Source organism: Ahaetulla prasina, chromosome 1 (genome assembly GCF_028640845.1).
Source record: "Ahaetulla prasina isolate Xishuangbanna chromosome 1, ASM2864084v1, whole genome shotgun sequence".
Lineage (NCBI taxonomy): Eukaryota > Metazoa > Chordata > Lepidosauria > Squamata > Colubridae > Ahaetulla > Ahaetulla prasina.
In genome coordinates, this window is record NC_080539.1 from 351,131,463 (window position 1) to 351,159,064 (window position 27,602).

At 41.6% G+C, this 27,602-nt stretch overlaps 1 protein-coding gene across 1 annotated transcript; it reads left to right on the forward strand.

Moving 5' to 3' along the window:
• Positions 1–3,376: 3,376 nt before the first annotated feature.
• PTGDR (prostaglandin D2 receptor) lies at positions 3,377–26,243 on the forward strand. The gene is made up of 2 exons (XM_058163066.1): positions 3,377–5,408; positions 20,606–26,243. The coding sequence occupies exons 1-2, from the start codon at positions 4,527–4,529 to the stop codon at positions 20,843–20,845; spliced, it is 1,122 nt and encodes a 373-aa protein (XP_058019049.1). The 5' UTR covers positions 3,377–4,526; the 3' UTR covers positions 20,846–26,243.
• Positions 26,244–27,602: the final 1,359 nt, after the last annotated feature.

Consider the following 27,602-nt stretch of genomic DNA (forward strand, 5'->3'; position numbering starts at 1 on the left):
TGGCTGCACAAAAAACTTGGTGAAGATTAGAAAATAGAAAAAGTCACTTAAAAGCGATGGAAAGAGGGTCAAGAAAAACCATGGGTACATAACCCTATAGAAACTTTAGAGATGCAGTCAGGAAAACAAAACCGCAGCAAGAGCTGTCATTCAGCTAAGGATGCCAAGCAGAAAATAGACTTGTCCAAAAGTAATGAATAATTTCAATTTTGTTTTCAATTGATTGTTCACCATCTGTTACAAACAGGTCTTTTCATTCTTTCAATCCACCCCCGTCACTACTTCCCAAGATTGTCCTTGATTAATCTTGTTATTAGCCTCCCAGAGTCATTTGTTTCAGATGGGCAGCCCTATACATAGAATAAATAAAGACCAAATTTATTTTATCTATGAATTTATCAGCAACTTTATTTGGCATATAAGTGCAGGCATTGCAATAACAATTTTGATAATGATATTGGAAATATTGTTTATTTATTTAACCAATGGCCATTATTTAAATGATTTTAACAATGATACTTAATGTTACTATTCCTAGCATTCAGACCTGGGCTTCCATGCCCACTTCTGGTAGAACAACAGAAACATAACCTTGAAATTCAAGAACTATTAAAGAAAATAAATGGCAGTTCAGTCCCGGAAAAGGGGAAAGGGTGGGAAAGAAACTCCAAAGAACACTACCTTGATTCTGCTTGGCATCAGTAGAGTACAGGCTTGTTTGGGCAAGCTTTTAAGATGTCTTTATTATACCTTGCAAGAATAAAGGTGTATTCCTGAATTCCTTGCTCTGCCTGTGTCCTGATCTGACTTATCTCAAGGGCTGACACTTCCTTTCTTCTTCCCCTTTCTCCCTCTTTACCAAAAATTTTTCATAAGAGTTCAATTTTTTGAATTGCACATATGTTAATTAATAAAATTAAACAGCACTAAACTATTGAATTCAAGGGAATTGAATTCCCAGTGCCCAAAAAGAAGATGAGCTCAGAGTTAACCATTGGCTTCTCATGCAACACATCAAATGCAACAGGGCTTCAAAGACCAGTATACACTAAACCAACCCTTCATTCTCCCCTGCAAACTGTAATTTGCCTTAGCATAGAGTTTCATGGAGAAGTTCTCACTGTCTTCCAAGTTCCCTCCTTCTGAGTTAGACGGCCAATCTTCTCTGCTTGACCATCTCAGCAGGATTCTCTCTCCATCATATGCATTGGGTGTAAAGCCCCACATATCTGGCAAGACTGAGGAAGCAACAAGTCACAATTTCAGTAAACACTTTAATGCTAGTCTGGGGTAAGTACCGAATCTTGGAAACTCTACAGAACAGAAATTCCCCAGCCTCAGATATAGTGAATTAAGTTGGAGTCTCTTTAAGGCATTTTTTCCCCTGATCCCTCACCACTTGGGCCAAATTGCCTTCTCTGAGATCATCTTTCAACTGACTTATCCCCAATTCTCCCAAATCCGGTGACTTTCTGAATAGCTGAAACTTCCAACTTCTCCATATTGGCCAATACAACCAACCAACCAACCAATGTTCCAGAATTCTTCATCCAAAGCTTGATGTTTCTCTTGTTCCCGAGATACATTTTAACAAAGAGGGCATCTCCATTTGTTGGTTCTTTCTCTCTTCCCGCTTCTATCTCCCCATCCTTAAAGTTTCTGAACTTGCTCTCTGCATCCTCCCCAAAGCAGCTTCTTTTCCTGCTACAGTATATGATCTTTAAGAGCTAGTTAATTTGAATCCTGACCCCAGCGGATCTCATAGGATGGACAATATAAATCTTAGTTTTTATCTCCACTGTCATTTATTAATTTATCAATTCCATTTATTTGGTAATGTGACTTGGGGAAGCTAAATAATAAACAATTAAAGAAAACATATTGCTCCCAAAGCTTCTGACATACCTACTGATCAATCCTTTAAAAACAGGCTCTTTAACATCAGGTTTCAATGACTGAGAAGAACCAGATCTTCCAAAACCTTGCAAAAAACCAGCAGAGTCAGAGCCCTCCAGACTGTGGAGGATATGCTGTTGCAGAAGACAGAGAAGAGAGAAGGCATTTCTTCTGGGTCTTTATAGTTCAGCTATTTATCTTATCAACTTAAATATTTTGTGCCTTGCACCAACTTTATTGAAACCACTGAATTACATCTGTGCACCTCAAACTTTAGTGTTTTGACTTCTGGGAAATATGGGAGTCGAATTCTAATGTTAACAATCAAGTTGGACAAGTGTGATTTTTGACTACCAACTTACCAAATGTTAAGAAAAAGTAAATCCCAACAAGATTCCACACCCCCAGTTTGGAATTACCTTAACTAGGCAAGACCTATTGAATTCTTTATCAGTGTAAAAGGTACACCTTTAGCACTACAACGTATTATAATCCAGCAATGGGTTGTAATATGCCCACTCATAATCACCCTTAGAAATAATAGCATTTTGACAAGAAAAGTGCAGAAAACAAATCCAGTCTTTTGGCTATGTAACTCTACTATTACACTTATAATACAGTATGTTCTGTTTCTCAGTAATTGCCTTTTCTTTACTTATTCTGTGTCATATAATTCTTTTCTTTTCTTTTCTTTTTCTGTGTTAAAAGAAAATAATTTGAAAAGGGAAGAGGGAGAGCAAAGGTACACAATTGTGGGATTTTTCCCTTCCATTCTATTTCCCACTATCGCTTCCAGAAGATGACATTTTGTTAATGAAAAAGTCAACTGTAAGACCAATTTGGATGATCCACAAGCTAGGTTCAGATTTTCTTTCACTTCAAGAAACACAAAAAACCTGCAGAATCCTGATAACTTTCAGAATTGAAATGGCTCCAGTACTTAAATCCTTAATTTTGGTTTCTCATCTAAGCTTCTAGATGCACTGTAGAAACAAAAGCAGTTGACAATGTTGAAAATAAATATTATTGTCTTGCCTGTCACCAAAGAAAGAGGACACTCTTATATTCCAGCAAGAGCCTCTCCAGAAATCATGGGAGAAACTAGCATTCCTTCCAACATCTTACATGCTATGGGTCTTTCTTCAAAAGAAGAGGTGGAAATATATCCTCCTTCTCACATTGGTCAAAGTGGATAATAGAATAGAATAGAATTCTTTATTGGCCAAGTGTGATTGGACACACAAGGAATTTGTCTTTGGTGCATATGCTCTCAGTGTACATAAAAAGAAAAGATACATTCATCAAGAATAGAATAGAATAGAATAGAATAGAATAGAATAGAATAGAATAGAATTGAATTGAATTGAATTGAATTGAATTGAATTGAATTTTTTATTGGCCAAGTGTGATTGGACACAGGAGGAATTTGTCTTTGGTGCATATGCTCTCAGTGTACATAAAAAGAAAAGATACATTCATTAAGAATCATAAGGTACAACACTTAATAGTAGTTATAGGGTACAAATAAGCAATCAAATCATACTAGGAAACAATCTAAATCTTAAGGATACAGCAATAAGTTACAGTCATACAGTCATAAGTGGGAGGAGATGGGTGGGTGATAGGAATGATGAGAAGATTAATAGTAATGCAGACTTAGTGGATAATCAGGGTCCTGCTGTGTTTGTGGCTTTCCTGGAAGCATCTAGTTGCTCAAACTTAGTTATGTATCCAGTTACATACTTCCTAATCACTATCAGCTCTATGTCATTAAAAGTTTCAGGTATATGTATGGAGGAGATCTGTATTCTCAGATGACTGTCAGAAGTGTGTTGAAAACTAATTGACCTGCTCATCTTCTCCTCTGGTTGAACAGGTCTCAGCACCGAAATAGCTCTATTGGGCAGGGCAAGAACACCTTGTTCTATCTGTCCTTTGCTGTCCATCAGTGCTGTTTGACAAGATGGGCCAGAGCCATAGAAGAGTGATGAGAACAGAGCTGGAGGAACACCAATCCCTTTCCAACCCACACCACCGCTCTGGTGGCACTGTTTTCATCTGCCTTGGGAAGCCAACCAACTCACCACTCTGGTCTCCACTGAGGTTGAGATGACATGGACCTCTGCCTAATTCACTGTTCGGGGCTGAAGCCTAGCTAAAAACCTCACTCGTTTTCAGATGTTGGCAAAACTCTTAGCATCGCTTCTATCCACTTGAGAATAAGAGAAGTCAAGGTTTCTGGTTTGAAGATTATCTACCAGACAACTTTCGCCTGCTCTCGGCTTCCCAGTCTTTTTCCTCTCCCTCGCTTGCCACCCCTCCTCTTCCTCAAGAAGGGCAGGACTCTTTTTCACCGGTCTCCGTGGGAACAAACAGCTCCCCACCCCGCCGCATTATAGACTGGCCTTTTTCTGTTAGCCAACGCCTGTCTTGCCCCACCTCCCTGCCCTTCTTCCTCCCCACTCTCGCCCCGTCTGGCGGCGTCGAGCATCTCCTGGTTCATCTTCCCCCTCCGTTACCTTCCCTTCATAAGTGGGGCTCTATCCGTGGTCCCCACTCCACCCCACCGCGCCCGCCGGCTCCCTACGCGCACCGTCGGTCCTTGCGCTCAGCCCAGCCGGACCCTCTCCATGGCCCCAGGCAACTACCGGTGCAACCGGACCCTGAGGCTCGAAGCAGGTCAGTCGGTGCTGCCCGGCTCCTTACTCTTCGCGGCGGGGCTGCTGGGTAACGTGTTGGCGTTGGGGCTGCTGTGGCAGCACCATCTGAAGGCGAAGTTGCAGCACGGGCAGGGGCGCCCGCGGGCGTCCGCCTTCTACCTTCTAGTGAGCACCCTGGCCGCCACCGACCTGCTGGGCAAGTGTTCGCTGAGCCCGATCGTGCTGGCCGCCTATGCTCACAACCGCAGCCTCATCGACCTGTGGCCGCCCGCCGCTAACAGCGAAGTTCAAGTCAGCCAGCCCGGAGAGGAACCGATCCGCTCCCCCGGCACCCTGTGCCAGCTCTTCGCTTTCCTCATGGCTTTCTTCGGCTTGGCGTCCACCGTGCTGCTGCTGGCCATGGCTCTGGAGTGCTGGCTCTCGCTCGGCCAGCCTTACTTCTACGAACGCTACACCAGCCGGCGTTGGGGCGGGTGGCTCACCGGCGCGGCGGCCGTCCTCTGCGCTCTCTTCTGCGCCCTGCCGCTCCTGGGCTTCGGCAGCAACGTCCAGTACTGTCCGGGCACGTGGTGCTTCATTCGCATGGCCGGCGGCGGACGGCTCTATTCGGTGCTCTACGCTACCTTGCTGGGCTTGCTGGTGCTGGCCGTCGCCCTGTGCAATCTGGGCAGCATGAGGAGCCTCTACCGGATGGCGCGTCGCCAGCCGCCGCGCAGGACCCACCTGATCGACCTGCGGGGCGCAACCGCGCCTTCCAGGCTTCCTTCCTCCGGGCGCACGGAGGAGCTGGGCCAGTTGGTCCTGCTGGCGCTCATGACGGCCCTTTTCACCATCTGCTCCCTGCCGCTGATCGTAAGTAGATCTTTGGAGGAAGGGGCTGGGGGGGAGGGGGGAGAACTAATGGGAGAGGACGGACGAGAAGGAGAACGGTTCCCGGTTCGGCTTCGGCGCCCTGTGTGCGCAGCGAATAATGCGCCCACCGAATGCCTGTTGGGTGCCGTCGATGCCTTCCACCACTACCAGCCGGGGATGCAGTTTAAGTTCCCGGGGGGGAGAAAAAAATCGAGGGAAGAGGAAAGAGCTCAGAGGGTGGGGGTGAAAAAGCGAGCGCCCGCTTTGCTTTCTGACTTTCTTGTTGGATCTGGCGCGGCTGGGACAGCTTGGCTGAAATCTTGGAAATCTGTTAGCATTCTCTGTGCCAATAGTGCAGTAGATGAACCTGCATCTGCGGGGGAGGGGAAGGAGGCAGTGACGCCCCTTACCCTTTTGTGGGGATGGGGGTTGGGGGTTGGGGGGGGTTGGGCTGCTTCTGGACATCTGGCTGGGTTGAGGTGCAAGATTTTGTTTCCCCTGGCTTAGACGGACAAAATCTGCCTTCGTGTCGGGATGTATTGTCCGCAAAGTTGGTCGAATTATTTTTGACCACTGGAGGCAGAGTATCCCACACGCAACAATTGTACTTCTCCAGAAGTAAAAATGCAACGTTTTCACCAAAACACAAAATCAACTGCTTGGGACAGCCTAGCTACCTGATATTACTGTTAAACATATTATTATTATTATTATTATTATTATTATTATTATTATTATTATTATTATTATTATTATTATTATTATTATTATTATTATTATTATTATTATTATTATTATTATTACATAATAATAAACATATTATTAAAGCAATATGTTTTCCCTGCGCAGCCACGTTTTTCAGTGAATTATTTAGCTCTAATCTTGTCTGAATCATTTGTACACTTTCTTTTCCTTCCTCTGAAGTCTCACTGAAATGCAATAATCAGAATTATATATATATATTTTAAAAAAGAAAGTCCATGTTACACAGAATGGTGAATAGCAGAGCAATCGTAATAGGATGGAGTCATTTTAAGAAAGGACCCAAGAAGAAGTTAGCTACCTTTTTTCAGAGGTAGAATTTTGAATGAGATTAACTGTTTTTTTTCTCTTTAATATGGAGGTGATAGAAAGTAGACCACTCTGTTCCATCTGCCTTGTAAAAGGAAAAAAAGCCCCACTTCCTTTCTTTTTATAAGAGTTTGGCTTTTGTTTCATCCATAGATTTACCGTAACCACAGGGAGAAGTTATTGGAGAAACGTCCATGGTTGTTTTCATTTTCTTCATTCATCTTGATATACTTGTAGCCCATTTCTAATTCCAGATGCGTCTAGATTTTATGGTGATTTTAAAAATTATATGCGTAATCTAGACATTTATATTACAATCCAATAAAGTGGAGTAATGTTACAATGTAGATTTGAACTTGTAAACTGCATTTATATTCCAATGTTATGACTTGATCGGAAACTTTTTCTGAATGTTATTAAATACATAACATATATCAATCATCATATAGAATTATCCTGCATTGCTTTAATTGTTTTATGTTTTAATGATGAATGCCACCCAGAGTCACTAGCTGTGATGAGCAACAATAAAAAATAATCACTAAAATCTAATATATAATTTATATTCAAAATGAAACATTAAATTTGGGATTCAGGTTTTTAACCTGCACAAATTGCAAATCTGCACAAATTCTAACTCCTGAGCAGGATTCCGGAGAAGTTATTTTCACTTCTAGGAAGGTTTCGCATTCTGAAGAAGTGAAGATTTCTATTCTCCAGGAGCAGAGAATTATTAGGAATGATGAAGAAAACTGATTTAAATCACTTTTAAGTGTTTTCTTAGCAAGTCTGAAGGGCTGCTCACATCCTAGACCTATTCGTGATGGGTGCATGTATCTTAACTCATACTGAATCCTCTAAGATTTAGTGTGGTTTAAGTTGCCAAATATCTAAACTGCATTTTTAAAGCACCAGTAATGATAGAATTGTTCATCTGCATACAGCCTGCTGTGTCTCTAAAAAAGTCAACAGTTATGAATTGATTAATTCCTGGAATTAGTCTGTTGAGTAAGACTTATGAGTGATGGTGTATTTAAAGACTTGTTTTGGCTACTTATACATGCGCAAAAACAGTTTAGAAATGCTTTGCATGCCAAAAGCAATCATGCCTAAAGAATAACCATTTTTAAAAAAATCTGAGGCAGGATAGTTATTATCAGATTACTTGTCCAGACAGTTGCCAGGAGTCAATACTGACTCGAAAGCACAAAAATAAAATGCCCCACCAGAGGGAGGGGCAGAAAGGGCTGCAGTAGCATCATGGGGTAACCCAGGAAGTGGAGCTTGCAGTGCAGGTGAATGAAGGACACACCTGAAGAGGACCTGCACTGTCAATCTGTGGACCAGTCACTTTCCTGACCATAGCCAGAATAACAGAGTTGGAAGGGATCTTGGAGGTCTTCTAGTCCAACCCTGTGCTGAAGTAGCAATAACAATAGCACTTAGACATATACCATTTCATAGTGTTTTACAGCCCTCTCTAAGTGGTTTACTGAGTCAGCCTATTGCCCCCAACAATCTGGGTCCTCATTTTACCGACCTCGGAAGGATGGAAGGCTGAGTCAAACTTGACTCAGGTAGGAAAACCTGAGTAGGAAAACCTTTACCATTTCAGACAAGTGGTTGTCCAATCTCTTTTTAAAAATCTCCAGTCTTGGAGTATCCAAAATTTCTGAAGGCAAGCTATTTTCACTAATCAATTGTTTTGTCAGGAAATTTCTCCCTAGGTATAGGTTGCTTCTCTCCTTGATTAGCTTCCATCCATTGCTTTTTTATCCAGCCTTCAGGTGCTTTGGAGAATAGCTTGACTCCCTCTTCTTTGTGGCAACCCCTCAAATATTGGAACAAGCCAGCATCTTGGATACAAGGCCGGTGGGGAGAGTAGGAACACAACAAGCCTTTTTCCTGTAATGCATAAAAACAGTGTTTGGGAAATTGTTTTCTGGCTATTTATTTGCCTCTTGTTTCAAGGATGGTGAGAACACATTAACAAAACTGTGAGGCCAGCTAACCTTTAGAGGCACAGTGTTTCCTAACAGGCAGATTCCATGAAATTTTCTGGCTGAGTCTTTCTTCCGAGATTTTATTTATTTCATACAATCCCCTTACTGAATTTCCTTGCAGTGATTCAATAAATCAGTTATATCTTGGACAAAAAAGCAAAAGTCCATTGGCTTTTCCATTATGAACCTACAAAAAAAAAATCACTGGAAAATCTACTGATTTTAGTGGGAAGGGGGAAGTGCAGAAAAAATAAAATGACAAGGCAAGAAGTCGGGTGATAATACATCTAGGTACTTAACCATATCACAGCCACCATCCAAGCAATTTCGGCACAGTTGGTGTCCTATCCACCCACTCAAGATAAGGAAATTGATTTATTGTGAAGGGGACCATTCAGCATGCTAATTCAGAATGTTTTTATTTATTTAGTTATTCATTCAATTTCTATGGCTGCCCATCTCAGTCTAAATGCCAAACCAATCATTTCAAAGTATAAGGGTTGGTCATTGCTTAGTGTGTTGTAGCAATCAATTGTAGCTTATTCAATAAACCATAGTTAAACAAGTCATAGTTTAGAATAGCATGTCAGCCAGTGTTTTCCTTGTCTTTGCTTTGATTGGCAGTCACAACATTTCAGGAAAAGAGATCTTTTCCAGCTATGGAAATTATTCCTGCAAAGGCCAGTGACTAAACTAATGATCTTTAGTATATCTGCCAAACGTTACCTGTGAAGTCTAGAATTTCTTTGTAGCAATCAGCCAGGCTTGACAACATTCATCTGAAGCCAATGGTTTTTTCAAGCCACAGGAAGGCAACATTAGCAGCCATTGAGACAGCAATCATGTCACCCCACTGTCATTTCTTCTCCCATTTTGGGGTGCATCATTTGAGACCTTGGAATTGCAGCCTAACTCACTGCTCACTCCAGCAGTTTGATTCTCAATGGCTCATAGTTGACTCAGCCTTCCATCCTTCCAAGATTGGTAAAAGAAGGACCCAGATTGTTGAGGACAATATGCTGAATCTGTAAACTGCTCAGAGAGGGCTGTAAAGCACTATGAAGCGGTATATAAGTCTAAGTGCTATTGCTATTGCATGCAACTACCCTCACCACAACAGGCCAAATCTGCATGTGTGGTACCCAGACCACTCCAAGAATCACAGTAAATTGTATCTTTGTCATATTAAGAATTGTAACTTTTAATGTGATAGGAGGGGAAATTATAAAATATAAAATAATCAAAACAGGAACAAGATTTGGTTAACTGAATTTTAATGACATTCTAAACGAATCAAATTCTGTTTAAATTCTGTGCTGGTTGTTTCTCCTTTTGTAAATTTGGCCAATGACATGCCTTTCAAAAGTTAAATATATCGCTCAAACCAATACAAAATATTGTATGCTCCTCTTCAGGTACAAGATAAAGCCAATTCAATATTCATCTGTGACTTTTTAATGACCTTAGGGAGGCACTCCTTTTTTTATTATTATTATTATTTATTGGATTTCTAGACCGCCCTTCTCCCAAAGGACTCAGGGCAGTGTACAGCCAGGATAAATCATAAACAATGTACAATTAAAAACTAAATTAAGAAACTTATTATACAATTGGCTGAAAAATTAAAATATTTAAAATCTAAAAACCTCAATTTAAAACATAAATAGAATTTAGAATTTAAAAAATTTAAGCAGTTTAAGAAAAACTTAAACCAGCCCCGCGCGAATAAACAAATGTGTTTTCAATTCGCGGCGAAAGGTCCGAAGGTCAGGTATTTGGCGTAAACCAGGGGGAAGTTCATTCCAGAGAGTAGGAGCCCCCACAGAGAAGGATCTTCCCCTGGGAGCCGCCAGCCGACATTGTTTGGCAGACGGCATCCTGAGAAGACCCTCTCTGTGTGAGCGTATGGGTCGGTGGGAGGCAAGAGGTAGCAGCAGGCGGTCCCGTAAGTACCCGGGCCCTAAGCCATGGAGCGCTTTGAAGGTAGTGACCAAAACCTTGAAATGCAACCGAAAGGCCACAGGTAGCCAGTGCAGACTGCGCAGGAGCGGTGTTACATGGGAGCTACGTGTGACTCCCTCTATCACCCGCGCAGCTGCATTCTGGAACAACTGAAGCCTCCGAGTGCATCTCAAGGGGAGCCCCATGTAGAGAGCATTGCAATAATCCAGGCGAGAGGTAATGAGAGCATGAGTGACTGTGCATAAGGCATCCCGATCGAGGAAGGGGCGCAACTAGCGAACCAGGCGAACCTGGTGAAAGGCTCTCCTGGAGAGGGCCGTCAAATGATCTTCAAACAACAGCCGTGCATCCAGGAGAACACCCAAGTTGCGCACCCTTTCCCTTGGGGCCAATAACTCGCCCCCGACAGTCAGCTGTGGCTGCAGCTGACTGTATTGGGGTGCCAGCATCCACAGCCACTCCATCTTGGAGGGATTGAGCTTGAGCCTGTTCCTCCCCATCCAGACCCGTACGGCTTCCAAACACAGGGACAGCACTTTGACAGCTTCGTTGGGGTGGCCCGGGGTGGAAAAGTACAGCTGAGTGTCATCAGCGTACAGCTGATATCTCACCCCAAAGCCACTGATGATCTCACCCAACGGCTTCATATAGATGTTGAACAGGAGGGGCGAGAGAATCGACCCCTTCGGCACCCCACAAGTAAGGTGCCTCGCGGTCGACCTCTGCCCCCCTGTCAACACCGTCTGCGAGAGGAGAACCACCGATAAACGGTGCCTCCCACTCCCAACCCCCCCAACTGGCGCAGCAGGATACCATGGTCGATGGTATCAAAAGCCGCTGAGAGATCTAACAGGACCAGAGCAGAGGAATAACCCCTGTCTCTGGCCCTCCAGAGATCATCCACCAACGCGACCAAAGCTGTCTCCGTGCTATATCCAGGTCGGAAGCCGGACTGGAACGGGTCTAGATAGACAGCTTCATCCAGGTATTGGGGTAGCTGCCGTGCCACAGCACTCTCTACAACCTTCGCAATAAAGCAAAGGTTGGAGACCGGATGGTAATTACCTAAAATAGCTGGGTCTAGGGAAGACTTCTTGAGGAGGGGTCTCACCACCTCCTCCTTCAAGGCGGCAGGGAAAACCCCCTCCAACAAAGAAGCGTTGATAATCCCCTGGAGCCAGCCTCGTGTCACTTCCTGTGAGGCCAGCACCAACCAGGAAGGGCACGGGTCCAGTAAACATGTAGTGGCGTGCAGCCTCCCCAACAACCTGTCCACGTCCTCGGGAGCCACAGGGTCAAACTCATCCCTAACAATCTCAACAAGACGCGACTCCGCCCTCTCACCCAGATCATTCCAATTTCGGTCCAAGTCATCCCGGAGCTGAATGATTTTATCGTATAGATAACCACTAAACTCCTCGGCACATCCCTGCAATGGGTCATCCCGCACCTCCTGATGAAGGAGAGAGCGGGTCACCCAAAACAGGGCGGCCGGGCAGTTATCTGCCGACGCAATGAGGGTGGAAGCATAGGAACGCTTCGCCTCCCTCATTGCCACTAGGTAGGTCTTAGAATAAGACCTAACTAGTGTTCGGTCAGCTTCGGAATGGCTGGACCTCCAAACACTCTCTAGGCGTCTTCTCTGGCGTTTCATCTCCCTCAGCCCCTCGGAGAACCAGGGGGCCGGCCGAGATCTACGCCGGGTCAGAGGCCGCAAGGGTACGACACGGTCCAAAGCTCCAGCTGCGGCCCGTTCCCAGGCCACAACTAGTTCTTCAGCCGTGCCGTGGGCCAGGTCCTCAGGAAACGGCCCAAGCTCCATCAGGAACCTCTCCAGGTCCATTAGGCACCTGGGACGGAACCAACGTATTGGTTCCGTCTCCCTGCGGTGGTGGGTGGCAGTCCGAAAGTCCAGGCGAAGGAGAAAATGATCTGACCATGACACCGGTTCTGTTTCTAAATCATCTAATTCCAGATCATTTAGCACTGTCCAGAGATATAAATTAGATCCAGTGTGCCTCCCCCAGTGTGCGTAGGGCCATCAATTACTTGAATCAGGTCCAAGGCCGTCATGGAAGCCTGGAACTCCCGAGCCGTTGTCGATGACAAGCCGGTCGATGGCAGGTTAAAGTCCCCCATGACTATAAGTCTGGGGGTCTCAACCGCCACCCCGGCAAGCACCTCCAACAACTCGGGTAGGGCTGTAGTCACGCAGCAAGGAGCCAGGTACGTGATCAACAAACCCAACTGATTCCTATGGCCCCACTTCACAAAGAGGGATTCACAACCGGCAATCTGAGGTACAGTGGCCTCCCTCGGCTCTAGACTTTCCCTAATAACAACCGCTACCCCCCCCCCACCTTGGGCTCTCGGTTGATGAAATGCTCGGAAACCCGGAGGGCACAACTCCACAAGGGGAACCCCCCCCCTCTGGGCCCAACCAGGTCTCCGTAATGCCCATGAGGTCCGCGGACTCCCCCTGAATAAGATTTTTCCGGTGCTACTCAGGAAGATCGATCCACCCTTGCAAAGGGCAGGTCTTGGCCTCAAGTCCTGATCTTCTTTAATGATGTATCAGAATCTCAGCCCTCTTGTAGAAGCAGAGAAGCCAACCAGTTAGAAAAGGTAGTGACTTAGGAGAAATAGTTTGTTCTCAGCCAGCACTAAGTGCAGACCTATCCTTGCCAGAGAAACCCCCTTAAGCAAAATGGAAGACCCAAAAAGACTTTTCCAACTGCAATTCTCCGTGATAAAATTCAGAATCCCAAATGCCACATGAAACTGTCAGAATAATAGTTCAGATCTGAGGTCAAAACAAGCAGAATTCTCTGAAGTTGGAGAGAAATATTGGAGTGGGGCCATTTAAGAAGCAGTTGAAGATCCATAGGAACGTTTCAGCTGAACTAAGACCTAAAATAGATCTGCATAGGAAATGGAAGATGGGCCTAATCACTGTGGAGAGGTAGCCCCAAGTGATTAATGCCCACAGAATGAAAGAAATGCTAAAGTGTAAAAGGAATTTGGGCTCACAAGGCTTTTGGGCTAAAAGCATGAAAAGAAAGGTGGTGACTATAAGCAAAGAATAGAATAGAGTAGAGTAGAGTGGAGTGGAGTGGAGTGGAGTGGAGTGGAGTGGAGTGGAGTGGAGTGGAGTGGAGTGGAGTGGAGTGGCGTGGCGTGGCGTGGAATGGAATGGAGTGGAACGGAACGGAACGGAACGGAAAGGAGTAGAATAGAATAGAATAGAATAGAATAGAACAGAACAGAATAGAATAGAATAGAATAGAATAGAATAGAATGGACCTTCTTCTAGTCCAACCCCCTGCTCAGGCAGGAAACCCTATACCATTTCGGACAAATGGTTGTCCAATCTCTTCTTAAGAGATTGGAAATTCCTTGCAGCCTTCTTGCCCTGGCATAAGCCATTACCTGTTTCCTGTGGATGCAACTTCATCTCATTCTTCACCTGCTGCTAAGGAAGCCTGAGGATGTCTTTGGGTGCTCTGGAATAAAAGCATCAACTAAAACAAATGGATGCAAGAAGGTAATTTAACAGCTTGGGATAATAATTGGTTTATTTACCCAGTGCCAAAAGTAGGTGTGAGATCATCCTTCTTGGGAGATGTTCCATCTGCAAGGAGTACCATGGGTGAGGCCTTTTCCTTTGTCACCATTGTAGATGGTAGCAACTGCCAAAGGCAAACCTCCATACTTGGGCAGATTTGAATATTCCTATGTTCACCTGAGCATGGGGACCCGACTCATCACACGCAACCCTTTTCTGATCCCACTTCTGATCATTTTGGATGAGCTGCTCTTTGCTTAGACTTCAGTGTCCAAAGTTATGGAAAAGGAGGCCTGCATTTAAAAAAAACAGGAGAAAAAAGAGAGAAATGGGGGTTGAGGATGGCAATATCCATCATCATCAGTTCTGGCCACCATTGTACGTCGTTCGACACAGTAAAACCATATTAAACTATCTGCTAAAACCAGTCCAAAGGAAGCTCTTAACCATTGTGTCTACCTTAGATTTCACTTGGGAGGGCAAAAAAATTCATTAGGCAGGTAAGTTCACACCTGCCGTTCCATCATCCTGCAGTTTGGTGCACTTGATGGATTTCTTTTTTGAATGACTCATCAAAGCCCCAAAGTACAAAATCTTGCAGACTACATTTATATAGATTGATTTTTTTTCTTTTGTATGGGTCATTTTGTTTGCTGTCAAGAAGGCTAAATGTTTCTTCTGTGGATTCTGCAATTCCATACACACGCACACACCACTAAATCAACATATTATAGATTCTGGCCCAGTGTGGCAGTAGAATTCAGGAACTTAAAAGTATTGTACATGAAAGTGAAATATGCAGAAGAAAGTGCACATACAATGGCTCAGCATATAATTGCTGAGAATGTCTAAAGAGATTGCATACAAGCAACACCTCCATGCATATAGAAAACTATCATTAGAGAAAGATCACACTGGTTTTCTACATGCTGGGAGGTTTTGCTTTGGGGAACATGCCAACTCTCATCTAGAACCCCCATCTGGATTCTGTCACATTCTCATCCTGGACATCACAATCGGTTTCAACTTTCCTTGCATTCCACAGGGAAGTGCACCTACTTTTAATAATATTTCACGTGCTAAAAATAGAAATTATTGTAGAGTATGAGGACTACAAAAAGAAACATATCTGCAGACCAGAGGATATGTGTGTGCTATCTTTTTATCTGCTTTCTTCGTATAGCAGCAAATTTATGGAAAGCAAGGCAGTAATTTTCTTTAGGCTATCTGTAAATCAAAAGCAATTTTGGGAAGTTTTAACAGGGTAAAAATTTACATTGTTGTTTTTGTCAGTGGGATGAAAACCTGCTGAGAATCACACTCCTAGGGGACATTCCTTGCCCTTTTAAGGTGACAATAAAAGCATGTAGTCAGTAGAGTTGATGATGCAAGCAGGAGATTTTCTCCAAGGGAGTCATGTTCAGGAATGGCAAGTGATTGGACTGTTGGAATGAGTTGTGGTTCTTGATTGGCTGACAAGCTCAACTTACTGTAGAACACCTGCGTTTCCAGAAAGATGAGAGCATCAGTGATGCAGGAAGTAATGCAGTGAAGTAGCCATCCCTAAATATATGCCCTTCAGATCTTAGGATTGCCAACTCAGTTATGATGTTTGAAAAGTCATAAAATTTCAAAATGTCACACCGTGCCTGTCTACCCCATCCCCTGCAGTCTGGTGATCACAGTTTGGGGTGCTTGGCAACCTGTTCTCACTTACAACCTGTTGCCAAATGTCCCACAATCACTTGATTGCTATTTGCATTTTTCTCTGCTGGCTTCCCCAGAAGGTCAATGGGGAAGCCGGCAGGAAGATTGCAAACAGCTGCCACTTGCTGAGAGGACTCCTTCTTATCTCTGGAGACTGGCTGAAAGAGTTGCCTGCTGAAGCTCAACTCCTTCAGTGGGGTGGAGAAGCTGCCTACCAGGGCAGTTCCCTTCCATGCATGGAGGGAAGCCTAACACCTCTGGTATGGTAAAAGATAATAAAAAAACAGATCTGCCAAATCTAAAAACAAGTAAAGTAATAACTAGCAATCAGCACAGGTTTGTTAAAAACAGATCATACCAAACCAATCTTATCTCATTCTTCAACATAGTGACTAAATTAGTAGACTGTGGACATAATATACTTAGACTTCAGCAAGGCCTTTGACAAAGTAGACCACAACCTACTTCTTGGTAAGCTAGAAAAAAGTGGGATAGATAGCATCACCACCAGATGGATTTGCAACTGGCTGACAAACCTTACTCAACATGTAGTCCTTAATGGGTCTAAGTCTACATGGAGCGAAGTAAGCAGTGGGGTACCACAAGGTTCCGTCTTAGGCCCAGTACTCATCAATATCTTCACAAACGACTTAGATGAGGGAATAGAAGGGGAACTTACCAAATTTGTAGATGATACTAAGCTGGCAGGAATAGCTAAGACCCTAGAAGATCTGGCCTGACTTGAACACCTGGCCCTATTTAACAAAATGAAATTCAGTGTAGAGAAAAGTAAAGTCCTACTCTTAGACAAGAAGAACTAAAAGTACACATATAGACTGGGTGAAACCAGGCTTAATAGCAGTAACTGTAAGAGGGATCTTGGAGTCTTAGTGGATAACCAGCTATATATGAGCCAGCAGTGTGCAGCAGCAGCCAAAAAAGCCAATGCAATCCTAAATTGCATTAACAGAGGGATATAATTAAGATCAAGTGAGGTACTAATACCACTCTATAAAGCCTTAGTAAGACCATACCCAGAGTACTGCATCCAGTTTTGGTCACCACACTATAAAAAAAGATGTTGAGACTCTAGAAGAAGTGCAGAGAACAGCAACCAGGATGAATAGAGGACTGGAGACTAAAACATATGAAGGATGGTTACAGGAACTGGGCAAGGCTAGTCTAGTGAAGAGAAGGACCAGGGGAGACATGATAGCAGTGTTCCAATATTTGAGGGGCTGCCACAGAGAGGAAGGGGGTCAAGCTATTTTCCAAAGCACCTGTAGGCCAGACAAGGAATAGAATAGAATAGAATAGAATTTTATTGGCCAAGTGTGATTGGACACACAAGGAATTTGTCTTGGTGCATATGCTCTCAGTGTACATAAAAGAAAAGATACGTTCATCAAGGTACAACATTTACAACACAATTGATGATCAATAATGGATGGAAACTGAACAAGGAGAGATTTAACCTGAATAAGGAGAAATTTTCTGACAGTGACCACTAAAAAGTGGTCTCATCAGACTTTCAAGGGAGTTCGTGGCACCAAAAGGTTAAGACACTGATCTAGAAGGTCTCTTCTACAAGTGGAATGCTAATATAATCATCTTTTTCCTTTGTTTTCCCACAAGGGGGAGCTTTTAAGACACAGAGACTTGACAGTTGAGTTATAACTGCAGAACAGCCTCCGGCTTTCCAACCCTTTCTCGGCTCTGAGTCTTCCAGAACTATTTGAATTACAACTCTCAGAAATCCAAACCATACTGACAACAAATACAATAAAAGTTCTTTATTCACTTGTACTTTTAAGGCTATTGGAATGCCTCCCGCTCCAACCCTCTAGACCAGGGGTGTCCAAAGTTGGCAACTTGAAGACTTGTAGACTTCAATTCCCAGAATTCTGGCAGTTGGAGTCCACAAGTCTTCAAGTTGCCAAGTCTGGATACCCCTGCTCTAGAAAATGCCTTCTCTGCTCTTAAGCAGCAAGGTAGATGCCAGGAAAAGCAATCAATTATATAAACTTCTAAATGTTGAATGAATATCTCCTGCCTACATAAATGTGCTTGTAAATAAAATGATAATCTTGATATATTTTAAGTGATGTAGTACTTATAAAAGCAAGGTGCTAGGTGCAAAAAGAAATGTATTAACCTGTACAGTAAAACGCACTGTCTTGTTCTCATGGCCTCTTAGGAAAGTGCCTCTAGTCAAGAATTCAGTTCTATCTGAACAAAGGTAACAGATTTTCTCCGATCAGCCTTTGTGTGTAACAAACAGCATTGCTTTCCTGAATGTTCAATGCAACCCTCTGTGCTGGTTTTATTGCACCAGACCCTGCGTTCTCAAACTTGGCAAAATTAAGATGTGTGGGAGTTCAAATCCACACATCCTGAAGTTGCCAAGTTGGAGAGATATTGCAGTAGACTGACAGTCCCTGGAAACAGTTTGCATGAGGGGCTAAAGGTAATCTCCTTGATAAATCAGCAGAGTAATTGAGAACTGCAGATTAGTGACCACTGAAAGTTAAAAAGGCAGTGAAAAAGTAACTTATGGCCATTTTTTACACTTATGCCCATTGTAGCATCTCCATGATTATGTGATCTAAAAGTCAGATGCTTGGCAACTGGCATGTATTTATAACTGTTGCAGTGTCCTTGGGTCATGTGATCACCTTTCGCAACCTTCTGACAAAGTCAGCAAGGATTCACTTAACAACCATGTTACTAACTTAACAACCGCAATGATTCACTTAACAACCGTGGCAAGAAAAGTCATAAAAAGGGGCAAAACTCTCTTAACAACTATCTGGCTTAGGATTGGACATTTTGGGCTCAACTGTGGTTGTAAATCAAGGACTGCCTGTACAAGAGTTTGGCAATTTAAGCAAGCTGACAAGCAATACAAAAACTGTGTCACATCATGATTCCTAATGCCCAGGTTTTTACTGGGTAGCAATAAATGAAACTTCAGAAGTGATTTATTCCATGTATTATTTTTTTTTGTTTACATTTATACCCCGCCCTTCTCCGAAGACTCAGGGCGGCTTACAATGTATCAGGCAATAGTCTCATTCTATTTGTATATTTTTTTACAAAGTCAACTTATTGCCCCCCCAACAATCTGGGTCCTCATTTTACCTACCTTATAAAGGATGGAAGGCTGAGTCAACCTTGGGCCGGGCTCGAACCTGCAGTAATTGCAGGCTCTGTGTTCTAATAACAGGCTTCTCTACTGCCTGAGCTATCCCGGCCCCCATTTAATAGTATTTTAATATTTTAATACTAATAGCAATTAATATTAATTAAATCAAATTAAATTAATTAATATTAATTAATTTAATAATATTAATATTATTAAAATAGTATTTTAATATTTTAATATTAATATTTTATTTATTTAAATAAAATATTAATATTTTAATATTAAAATTAAAATTAAAAAATTAATATTAATTTTAATATTTTAATAATAATTTTAATATTTAATAGCCTTCCTTCCTATATGTCTCAAGGATATCTAAATATCACTGGCCCCCAGGGAGTTGGTTCGCAGCTTAGGTGTTCTCCTGGATGCCGTTGGAAGAACACTTGACGGCCGTTGCCAGGGGAGTTTTTTATCAGGTTCGCCTGATCCGCCAACTGCATCCCTTCCTGGACCGGGATTCGTTATGCACGGTCACTCAGGCCCTCGTTACCTCCCGCCTGGATTACTGCAATGCTCTCTACATGGGACTCCCCTTGAAGAGCACCAGGAGACTTCAACTGGTACAGAATGCGGCTGCGCGGGGGATAGAGGGAGCGTCTCGGAGCTTCCATATAACACCTCTCCTCCGCAAGCTGCACTGGTTGCCGGTGGTCTTCGGTGTGCAATTCAAGGTGTTGGTGATCACCTTTAAAGCGCTCCATGGCATAGGACCAGGTTACTTATGGGACCGCCTACTGCCGCCAATAGCCTCCCATCGACCTGTGCGCTCCCACAGGGAGGGTCTCCTCGGGGTGCCGTCAGCTAAACAATGTTGGCTGGCGGCCCCAGGAAGAAACCTTCTCTGTGGGGGCACCTACCCTATGGAACGAACTGCCTCTGGGGCTATGCCTTCTTCCCGACCTCTGGGCCTTTAAGCGCGAGCTCAAGACTTTTTTGTTTCACCGAGCATGGTTGGCCTAAGAGTAATTTTTAATTGAGTGGTTTTATTACTTGTTATTTTAATATTCGGCCTTATGGTTTCAGATTTTTAAATTTCAAATATTGTGTTTTAATTTTTGTATATGTCTTTTTAACTTGGCTGTAAACCACCCTGAGTCTTTGGAGAAGGGCGGTATAGAAATGTAAATAATAAATAAATAATAAATAAATAAATAAATAAATATAGGTGGGAAAACATGTCAACTCTTTGAGGTAAACCAAATTAGGAAATTAGGATTCCACAAGAAATACCAGGACTTTATTGATATATAGGAGATATATTAGATCACAATCTCGAAAGCCTGATGAAGTTTCCCTTCCCACCATCTTACAACAAAAAGAATGAAGGCAGGGTCACTTTAAATTTCTTTCTAATACCTTTTTATCTTCCTGGGCTTAATTTATATTTTGCTAACAGACTCTAAACATCTAATATTTATAATCATAAGATTGTATCTTACGATTTATGATTTATCAATTTGTTGCTTGTATGTACACTGAGAGCTTATGCACCGGAGACAAATTCCTTGTGTGTCCAATTGCACTTGGTCAATAAGGAAGATTCCATTCTGTTCTTCTCTGAGATCATTGCTGTGGTTCCCTACAAGATCCCCAGGCATTCCTATGGAGAAGTTTTCATTATGCATCATCCCCATCAACTGTAAGTTTCTTACATTGTTTTTCCATCTCTTACCTCTTACAGATCCGAGCTTACATTGGAGCCTTTGCCCCCGATGAGAATGAGGCAGCAGATCTTACAGCCCTCCGTTTTTTCTCTGTCAATTCCATTGTGGATCCCTGGGTCTTCATCATTTTTCGGACATCCATATTTCGCAGTTTGCTCCAGCGGTTTTCTAGGAGGCTAAGCTTGAAGAAGGATCTGCATTCCCAAGATCAGCTCCTGGGAACTTGGCAGAGGAAAGAATCCAACGACATACCATAAATGGATGGGAGCTGGAGATGATACAACTGGACTTCTTCTTGTGGCATATCATGGTCTTCAAAGCCAAAGTGTTGCAAGCCAATGTTTATTACAGTTGAAAAGGGGGACCAAGATGACTCTGTGCTACTGGCTATAGCTTCATTGGTAGACTCTTGTTCTGGTGCTTCTTCAAAAAACCCAAGATGCAGTTGTCATAGATGGGGAATCATATACATTACAGTAACAATTTACTTGACTGATGGGTTCCATTTGCACAGAAGCATTCAGAAATGTATTTAAGTCCATATATTCTACCAGAGATATTGGGCACTTTAAGTTCCAATTACCTTTTCTACCAACAGATTTTACTTGCATGCTGCAAATCTGTGCTTTAAATGGTTAGAAGTTGAGAAGGAGAAGAGGAATGTTTTCTCTGTGTGTGAACCCTTGGGGAAGCGGATACTAATTGACTAACCATGGAAACTCACAAAAGACAAATACAGAATACGGAATAGACGCCTTCAGGGATACGGACTAGAAAAAGCTGCTATGCACATTCTTTCTCTTTCTCATTGCTCTCTGTGGTGGATTTGTGACTGTGCGTCCATACTTAGAGCAATTTGCACTTATTTGTTGGCCCCTCTAAACAGAGATATGGTAAAGCTAGAGAAAGCCTTGAGAAGGAACAATTCAAATGATTGAAGTATCATTGTAATCTTGAACAAATGTTTAAATTGAGAGTTCTTTAAAGCAAATGGTTGAAAAGCAAACATTTTGACTACTATATTTCCGTTAAATAAAGATTAAACATCCATTATCTCATTTTGGGGGGGGGGGGAAATCCAATTGTAGCTTACACTTTAAGCCTAAGAGGAAGCAGATTCATTTTGTTGGTAGCTTATGCAACTAAATACAATGGATTGACTGAATTTTGCAACAGTTATCTTCAGAGAAATGTTCAAGATTGAAAATAATTTAATTATTTTTTAACTGTCCCCAAATTTTAACGACGCAGTAAATTTGCAAGACGCTTGCTTTTGTTGTTGTTGTTTTAAATTAAAACTATTTGAAGAGGAAATATGAATTGGTTTTGAATGCAAGTGCATATAGTCAAAGTCATAGTTTTCATAATTGTAATATACAGTACAGCTGTGAGAGATGGACCATCAGAGATGCTGAACAAAGAAAAATTGATACCCTGGAATTATAATAGTGGACAGAGAATTTTGAGAATTTTTAGACTGGCAGAAGAACAGATTGTTGAAGACTAATTGAAGCAACACCAGAATGCTAACTAGAAACACTAATAAGAAAGCTCAAATTTCAATATTTTGGACCTGTAATGAAAAGGCAGAAATACCTAGAAAAGACTCTGACATATGGAAAAAGCTAAAGCAGAAAAAAGAAAGTTAGAAGCTATTAATAATGACACAGGTGGGAGTTTATAAAGAAGTGGTTATTGACAGAGAATCTGGAAAAATGATGCCTAGATCAGGGGTCACCAACCTTTCAGACTCAGGGACCACTAAATTCATAATTTTAAATCCTATGGACCACTAATTTGAATTTTTTAAAAAGAAAAATAGTATTTAGTGCAATATAAAAAATGCAAATAATTTTTATGTGGACCACCAAAATTTTCTCATGGACCACCAGTAGTCCACGGACCACTGCTTGGTGACCACTGGCCTAGATTGTTCACCAAGAGTTACAAGCAATTAAATGAACAACAGCATCCAGGCCATCAAATGTTCTGAAGCTTAGCCAGAAGCTAATTCAACAGCAGAAAAAATACACTGAATATTTTGGTACGTGCATAGGTTCCTTTGAATTTTGGGTTCCTTTCTGATTGCCCCACCTCAGAATGGGTATATTAGAGGAGGCAGGAGCGAAAGGAAGGGCAGCTGAAGTGTAACATCTTTGTCTGAAGAACAGTAACAGTGGCTGTGGCTTTCTAATAAGTAACTTTTTCTTATTAGAAAATCACAAGAGTTCTGGATTGCAACTCTCAGCTTCTTAAACCTGGGATTGCAGCTGCTTTTCTGAGCTCTAAATGGGATTCCATTAAAAATTCCATTTGGCATATGGATTGGCTTCTCTCCTCTCCAGGGTGCTCTGGAATTCTTCCTTGCTTTCAAATCCTAAGTATTGCCAAGCCTAGTTTCCATTGTTTGTTTAATAATAATAATAATAATAATAATAATAATAATAATAATAATGATGATGATGATGATGATGATGATGATGATGATGATGATGATGTACTTGGTTGATATCTAGAGCATTTGCAGCAACCCGTATCAACCATCAGCACCAGTCAATGGTATTTGTGATGCCTTTTTGAATGTTCAGTTGACTGAGTTTCATGTTTAACAAATAAAGATAAATAATAATAAAAATGTATCCAAAAAGTCATGAGAACATAAAGTGGAAAAGGTTATAGAAAATGAGAAATACAAATACAAACGGATCATCACTTGGAACACAACACACCAGATATCACAGTTGTAGAAAACCGAAATGTACAATTTATTGACATTGCGGTACCAGGAGATGCCAGAGTCAAAGAAAAAGAACTGGAAAAAGTCATGAAATATTGCGACCTGGACATCGAAACTACATGGCTATAGATGAAACATGTAACCCATTGTCATCGGGGCATTTGGTACCATGTCCAATAATTTTATAAGATACATCAGCAAATTGCAGCTTCCTGCACCAGCAGAACTGCAAAAAACTGTGCTACTTGGAACATCGTATATCTTAAGAAGGTACTTAGTTGATACCTAGGACACTGGCAGCAACCTGTATCAACTATTAACCAGTCAATGGTATTTGTGATGCATTTTTGAATGTTCAGTTGACTGAGTTTCATGTTTAATGAATAACAATAATAATAATAATGGAGCAACATTGTTCTCCCTAGAGTTAGAGCTGATGGGCCTTAATAGCAATTCCCAGACATTTGGCTAATGGAGGTGAAGAAATGCTGGCACAGTGGCCAAGCTTTGCTAGAGGTTGCTGTCGACCAGTTCTTCTCAGAGCAATTCCAAAAATTCTGTTTCTGTATGCCAGCAGTGGAAGGTTAAGATGCTGGAATATTAAGAATCACTGTGGATCGTATTCTTCTCCTTTGTTCCATTCCTCAACATATATGTCAGCAAACCTAGATGGGAAGCAGCAATACAGTGCCTGCAAAGAGCAAGTATCTTTCCTTCTCCTTTCAATTGCCATCAACAGTGCACCCAAAGTTAAAATTACAATAATATAAATGTACTGACTGTATTGAAATAGTGCAAATCTGACAAATCTGAAACTTTGCATGAAAGCTTGTAAGAATTTGGCCCTGTTGCACCAACTCTTGTAAGATCTCAAGATGAAACCATCAAAATCTTGGCAATATCTGCTGAATTCATGAAATGTAGGATGGTGTGAACCTAAATACCTGACATGTTTGCAGTTTCTTCACTTTATTAATTATCTTCCATAGGTTGCCCCCAATAGGAATGCTATGTGAGGGGTGGGCACAAAAAAAGAGAAAAATGAAGAAAAATAACTTGCCTCTTTTCTTTCTGACTGCCACGAATTGCCAGAATTTGGGCTGCGCAGATGATCATCATGGATCTCTTATTGCTGTGCTTGGCCCAACCCCATTTACCGCAACAAAAATTGAATTCCAGGTAGACATATAAAAGATTGCAGTGGGCAAGGTCAAAGAATTATTCCCTTTCAGCCCGCCATAACTTACATGGATTTCGACTTGTTACAAACAGAAAATCTATGATTTTTCACACAATTGATTACTGTGATTTTTTTAAAAAAAGGATTAAGACACATACAAACCCTACATTGATATCTCTGGATTTCCTGGGCACATCTGTCTAGAAATTGTTGACTGAGTGTTATATTAACTTTTAATGGCTTATTATACTTTTTCCACTACCAGTACACTTATCATTGCCTGATTGGCCCTGTGCAATAAAACAGTTATGGTCAGCCTTTGATATTTCTGCAGCTCAGATATTGTGGAGATATTCCCTGGGGAAAAAGAGCAAGAAATTGACAACGTCTAGTTTTTAGTTATTTTTTACAGTACACGTAAACTAGAATACAGATATATTCCAGAATTCTCCTAAATGTTTGTTTCTTCACAGCAGAATTATAATAGCCAACAAAATGGGGAATCAACACAAAGTGTCAGTCCATGAAATATCGTCAGAAAGCTTCACCTTTAGGGGAAAAAAAACCAGACTATGGAAGGAAAACATAAGGTTACAACTTTGGGGGGATGCAGATGGTTTTATTCAGTGTTTTTTTTTTTTACCCCCGAACTACTATCAACAAAGAACACTACACTGCAACACTCAAAACTTTGAAACTAGGATTAAGTAAAGTTTGGAAGTATAAAAGGAATTTGTGCTGCGGCATACTAAACCTCACACTTCGTAAGTCACTCAGAGGCATTTTCAAAGTTGTATCTGCATTACCCATCCACCAAACCTGGCATCTTGTAACTTCTTCCTTTCCCCAATTTTTTAAAACCATCTTTACGGGCATCTGCTTCACTCAAATGAAGAGATAAAAGACCTGGTGGAAGAGACAAAGTGTGGAATTCTTTCATGATGGCTTTAAGAAGGCTGTCTGTCAACGGCAGAAATGATGTAGCAAATTTGATTGCGATGCTCTCTCTGAGCTTGGTTGTTTTCTTGCAGACGTTTCATTACCCAACTAGGTAGCATCATCAGTGCTAGAAGGAAATGGTGTAAATGGTGGATATATGGAGAGAAAAAAATCAAGTAATGAGAGGGCTTGTTTCAAGAATTATTTTCCTGTTTCATTTATTATTATATCCATATTTAAACTAAAGTTATGGAGATGGAGGCACTATTGTTCATTTAATCCTTCTATCAGCTGAAAATTAAAGGAGGGGATTAGTTATGAAATTGTATTATAAAGAAAACAACTTCAAAAAATTGACCCAGTTGCTCAAGAATCATCAAAACCCAATCCCCTCTATTGCAAAGGACCTGGTCTTCAAGTGCAGTTTAAGAGATGAAAGAATCCCAAGGACGAATAGAATAGAATAGAATAGAATAGAATAGAATAGAATAGAATAGAATAGAATAGAATAGAATAGAATAGAATAGAATAGAATTTTTTTATTGGCCAAGTGTGATTGGACACACAAGGAATTTGTCTTGGTGCATATGCTCTCAGTGTACATAAAAAAAAAGATATCTTCATCAAGGTACAACACTTACACCACTTAATTTTTTTTTGTTTTTTGTTTGTTTACATTTATATCCCGCCCTTCTCCAAAGACTCAGGGCGGCTTACAGTGTATAAGGCAATAGTCTCATTCTATTTGTATATATTTTTTTTTACAAAGTCAACTTATTGCCTCCCCCCAACAATCTGGGTCCTCATTTTACCTACCTTATAAAGGATGGAAGGCTGAGTCAACCTTGGGCCGGGCTTGAACCTGCAGTAATTGCAGGCTACTGTGTTCTAATAACAGGCTTCTTAACAGCCTGAGCCTGAGCTATTCCGGCCCCTAACTAATGATAGTTATAGGGTACAAATTTAACACTTAATGATACAATCCTTAATGATAATCATAGGCTACAATTAATCAGGAAACAATCAATTACAGTATAAATCGTAAGGATACACGCAACAAAGTTATAGTCATAAGTGGAAAGAGATGGGTGATGGGAACGATGAGAAGATTAGGTCCAGCTCTTCACACAGACCAGGAGAGACTGTTTTTTTCTGTTTAAAATATACATTTCCAGTGAATAGATCAGGGGGAGAGGTTTTTAATTATACCTTGATGCGCTAAGTTTCTACTTGCCCTGAGGATTATTCATTTATTTAAATCAGGGGTCTCCAATCCTGGGAACTTTAAGACTTGTGGACTTCAATTCCCAGAATTTCTCAGCCAGCTTTGCTTTGCTGGCTGAGGAATTTGCTTTGCTGGCTGAGGAATTCTGGGAGTTGAAGTCCATAAGTCTTAAAGTTCCCAAGGTTGGAGACCCCTGATTTAAATGAAAGGCAATGTTAAAAAAACTTAATTGCTCCTTACTTCTCATATCAATAAAGGAGAATATTAGTAGCTCAGGATTAAAATGAGTGGTCCTTGGTGCTCTCTAAACTTGCTTGTTTTCTTGTAGATATTTCATTAGTCTTTGGCACACAGAGAACAGGCCCAATTTAAAGAGCTGACAGCTTTGCATTTGTTTTTCACTATTAGTTACACCTGAAATCTGTTAAATGGGGACAGACTTTCTAGCACACTCCTTACCCCAGGCCTTTACCTGATAAGCCCTCCAAAATCCATAGCCTTGATCCTGAAGTTATAGTGACAATCCTCACTATTTTTCTCCTTCTAATTCCCACATCATCTCCTCTGTGGAGTGCCTGCTTAGTGATGGAAGTATTTTGTTTTCTTTTAGTATTTTTTTTTTGCAATCTACCCATTTACCTAACCTGTGGGGGCTGTTTGAATTAATATACAGGTAATTCTTATTTATCGTGCCCTATTTACTACCATTTCAAGTTATGGTGGCATGCAAAAAGTAACTTTACAACTGGTCCTCACACAACCAAACAGCATAGCAATAGCACTTAGACTTATATACCACCATGTAATGCTTTACAGCAGGGGTCTCCAACTTTGGTCCCTTTAAGACTTGTGGACTTCAACTCCCAGAGTCCCTCAGCCAGCAAAGCTGGCTGAGGAACTCTGGGAGTTGAAGTCCACAAGTCTTAAAGGGAC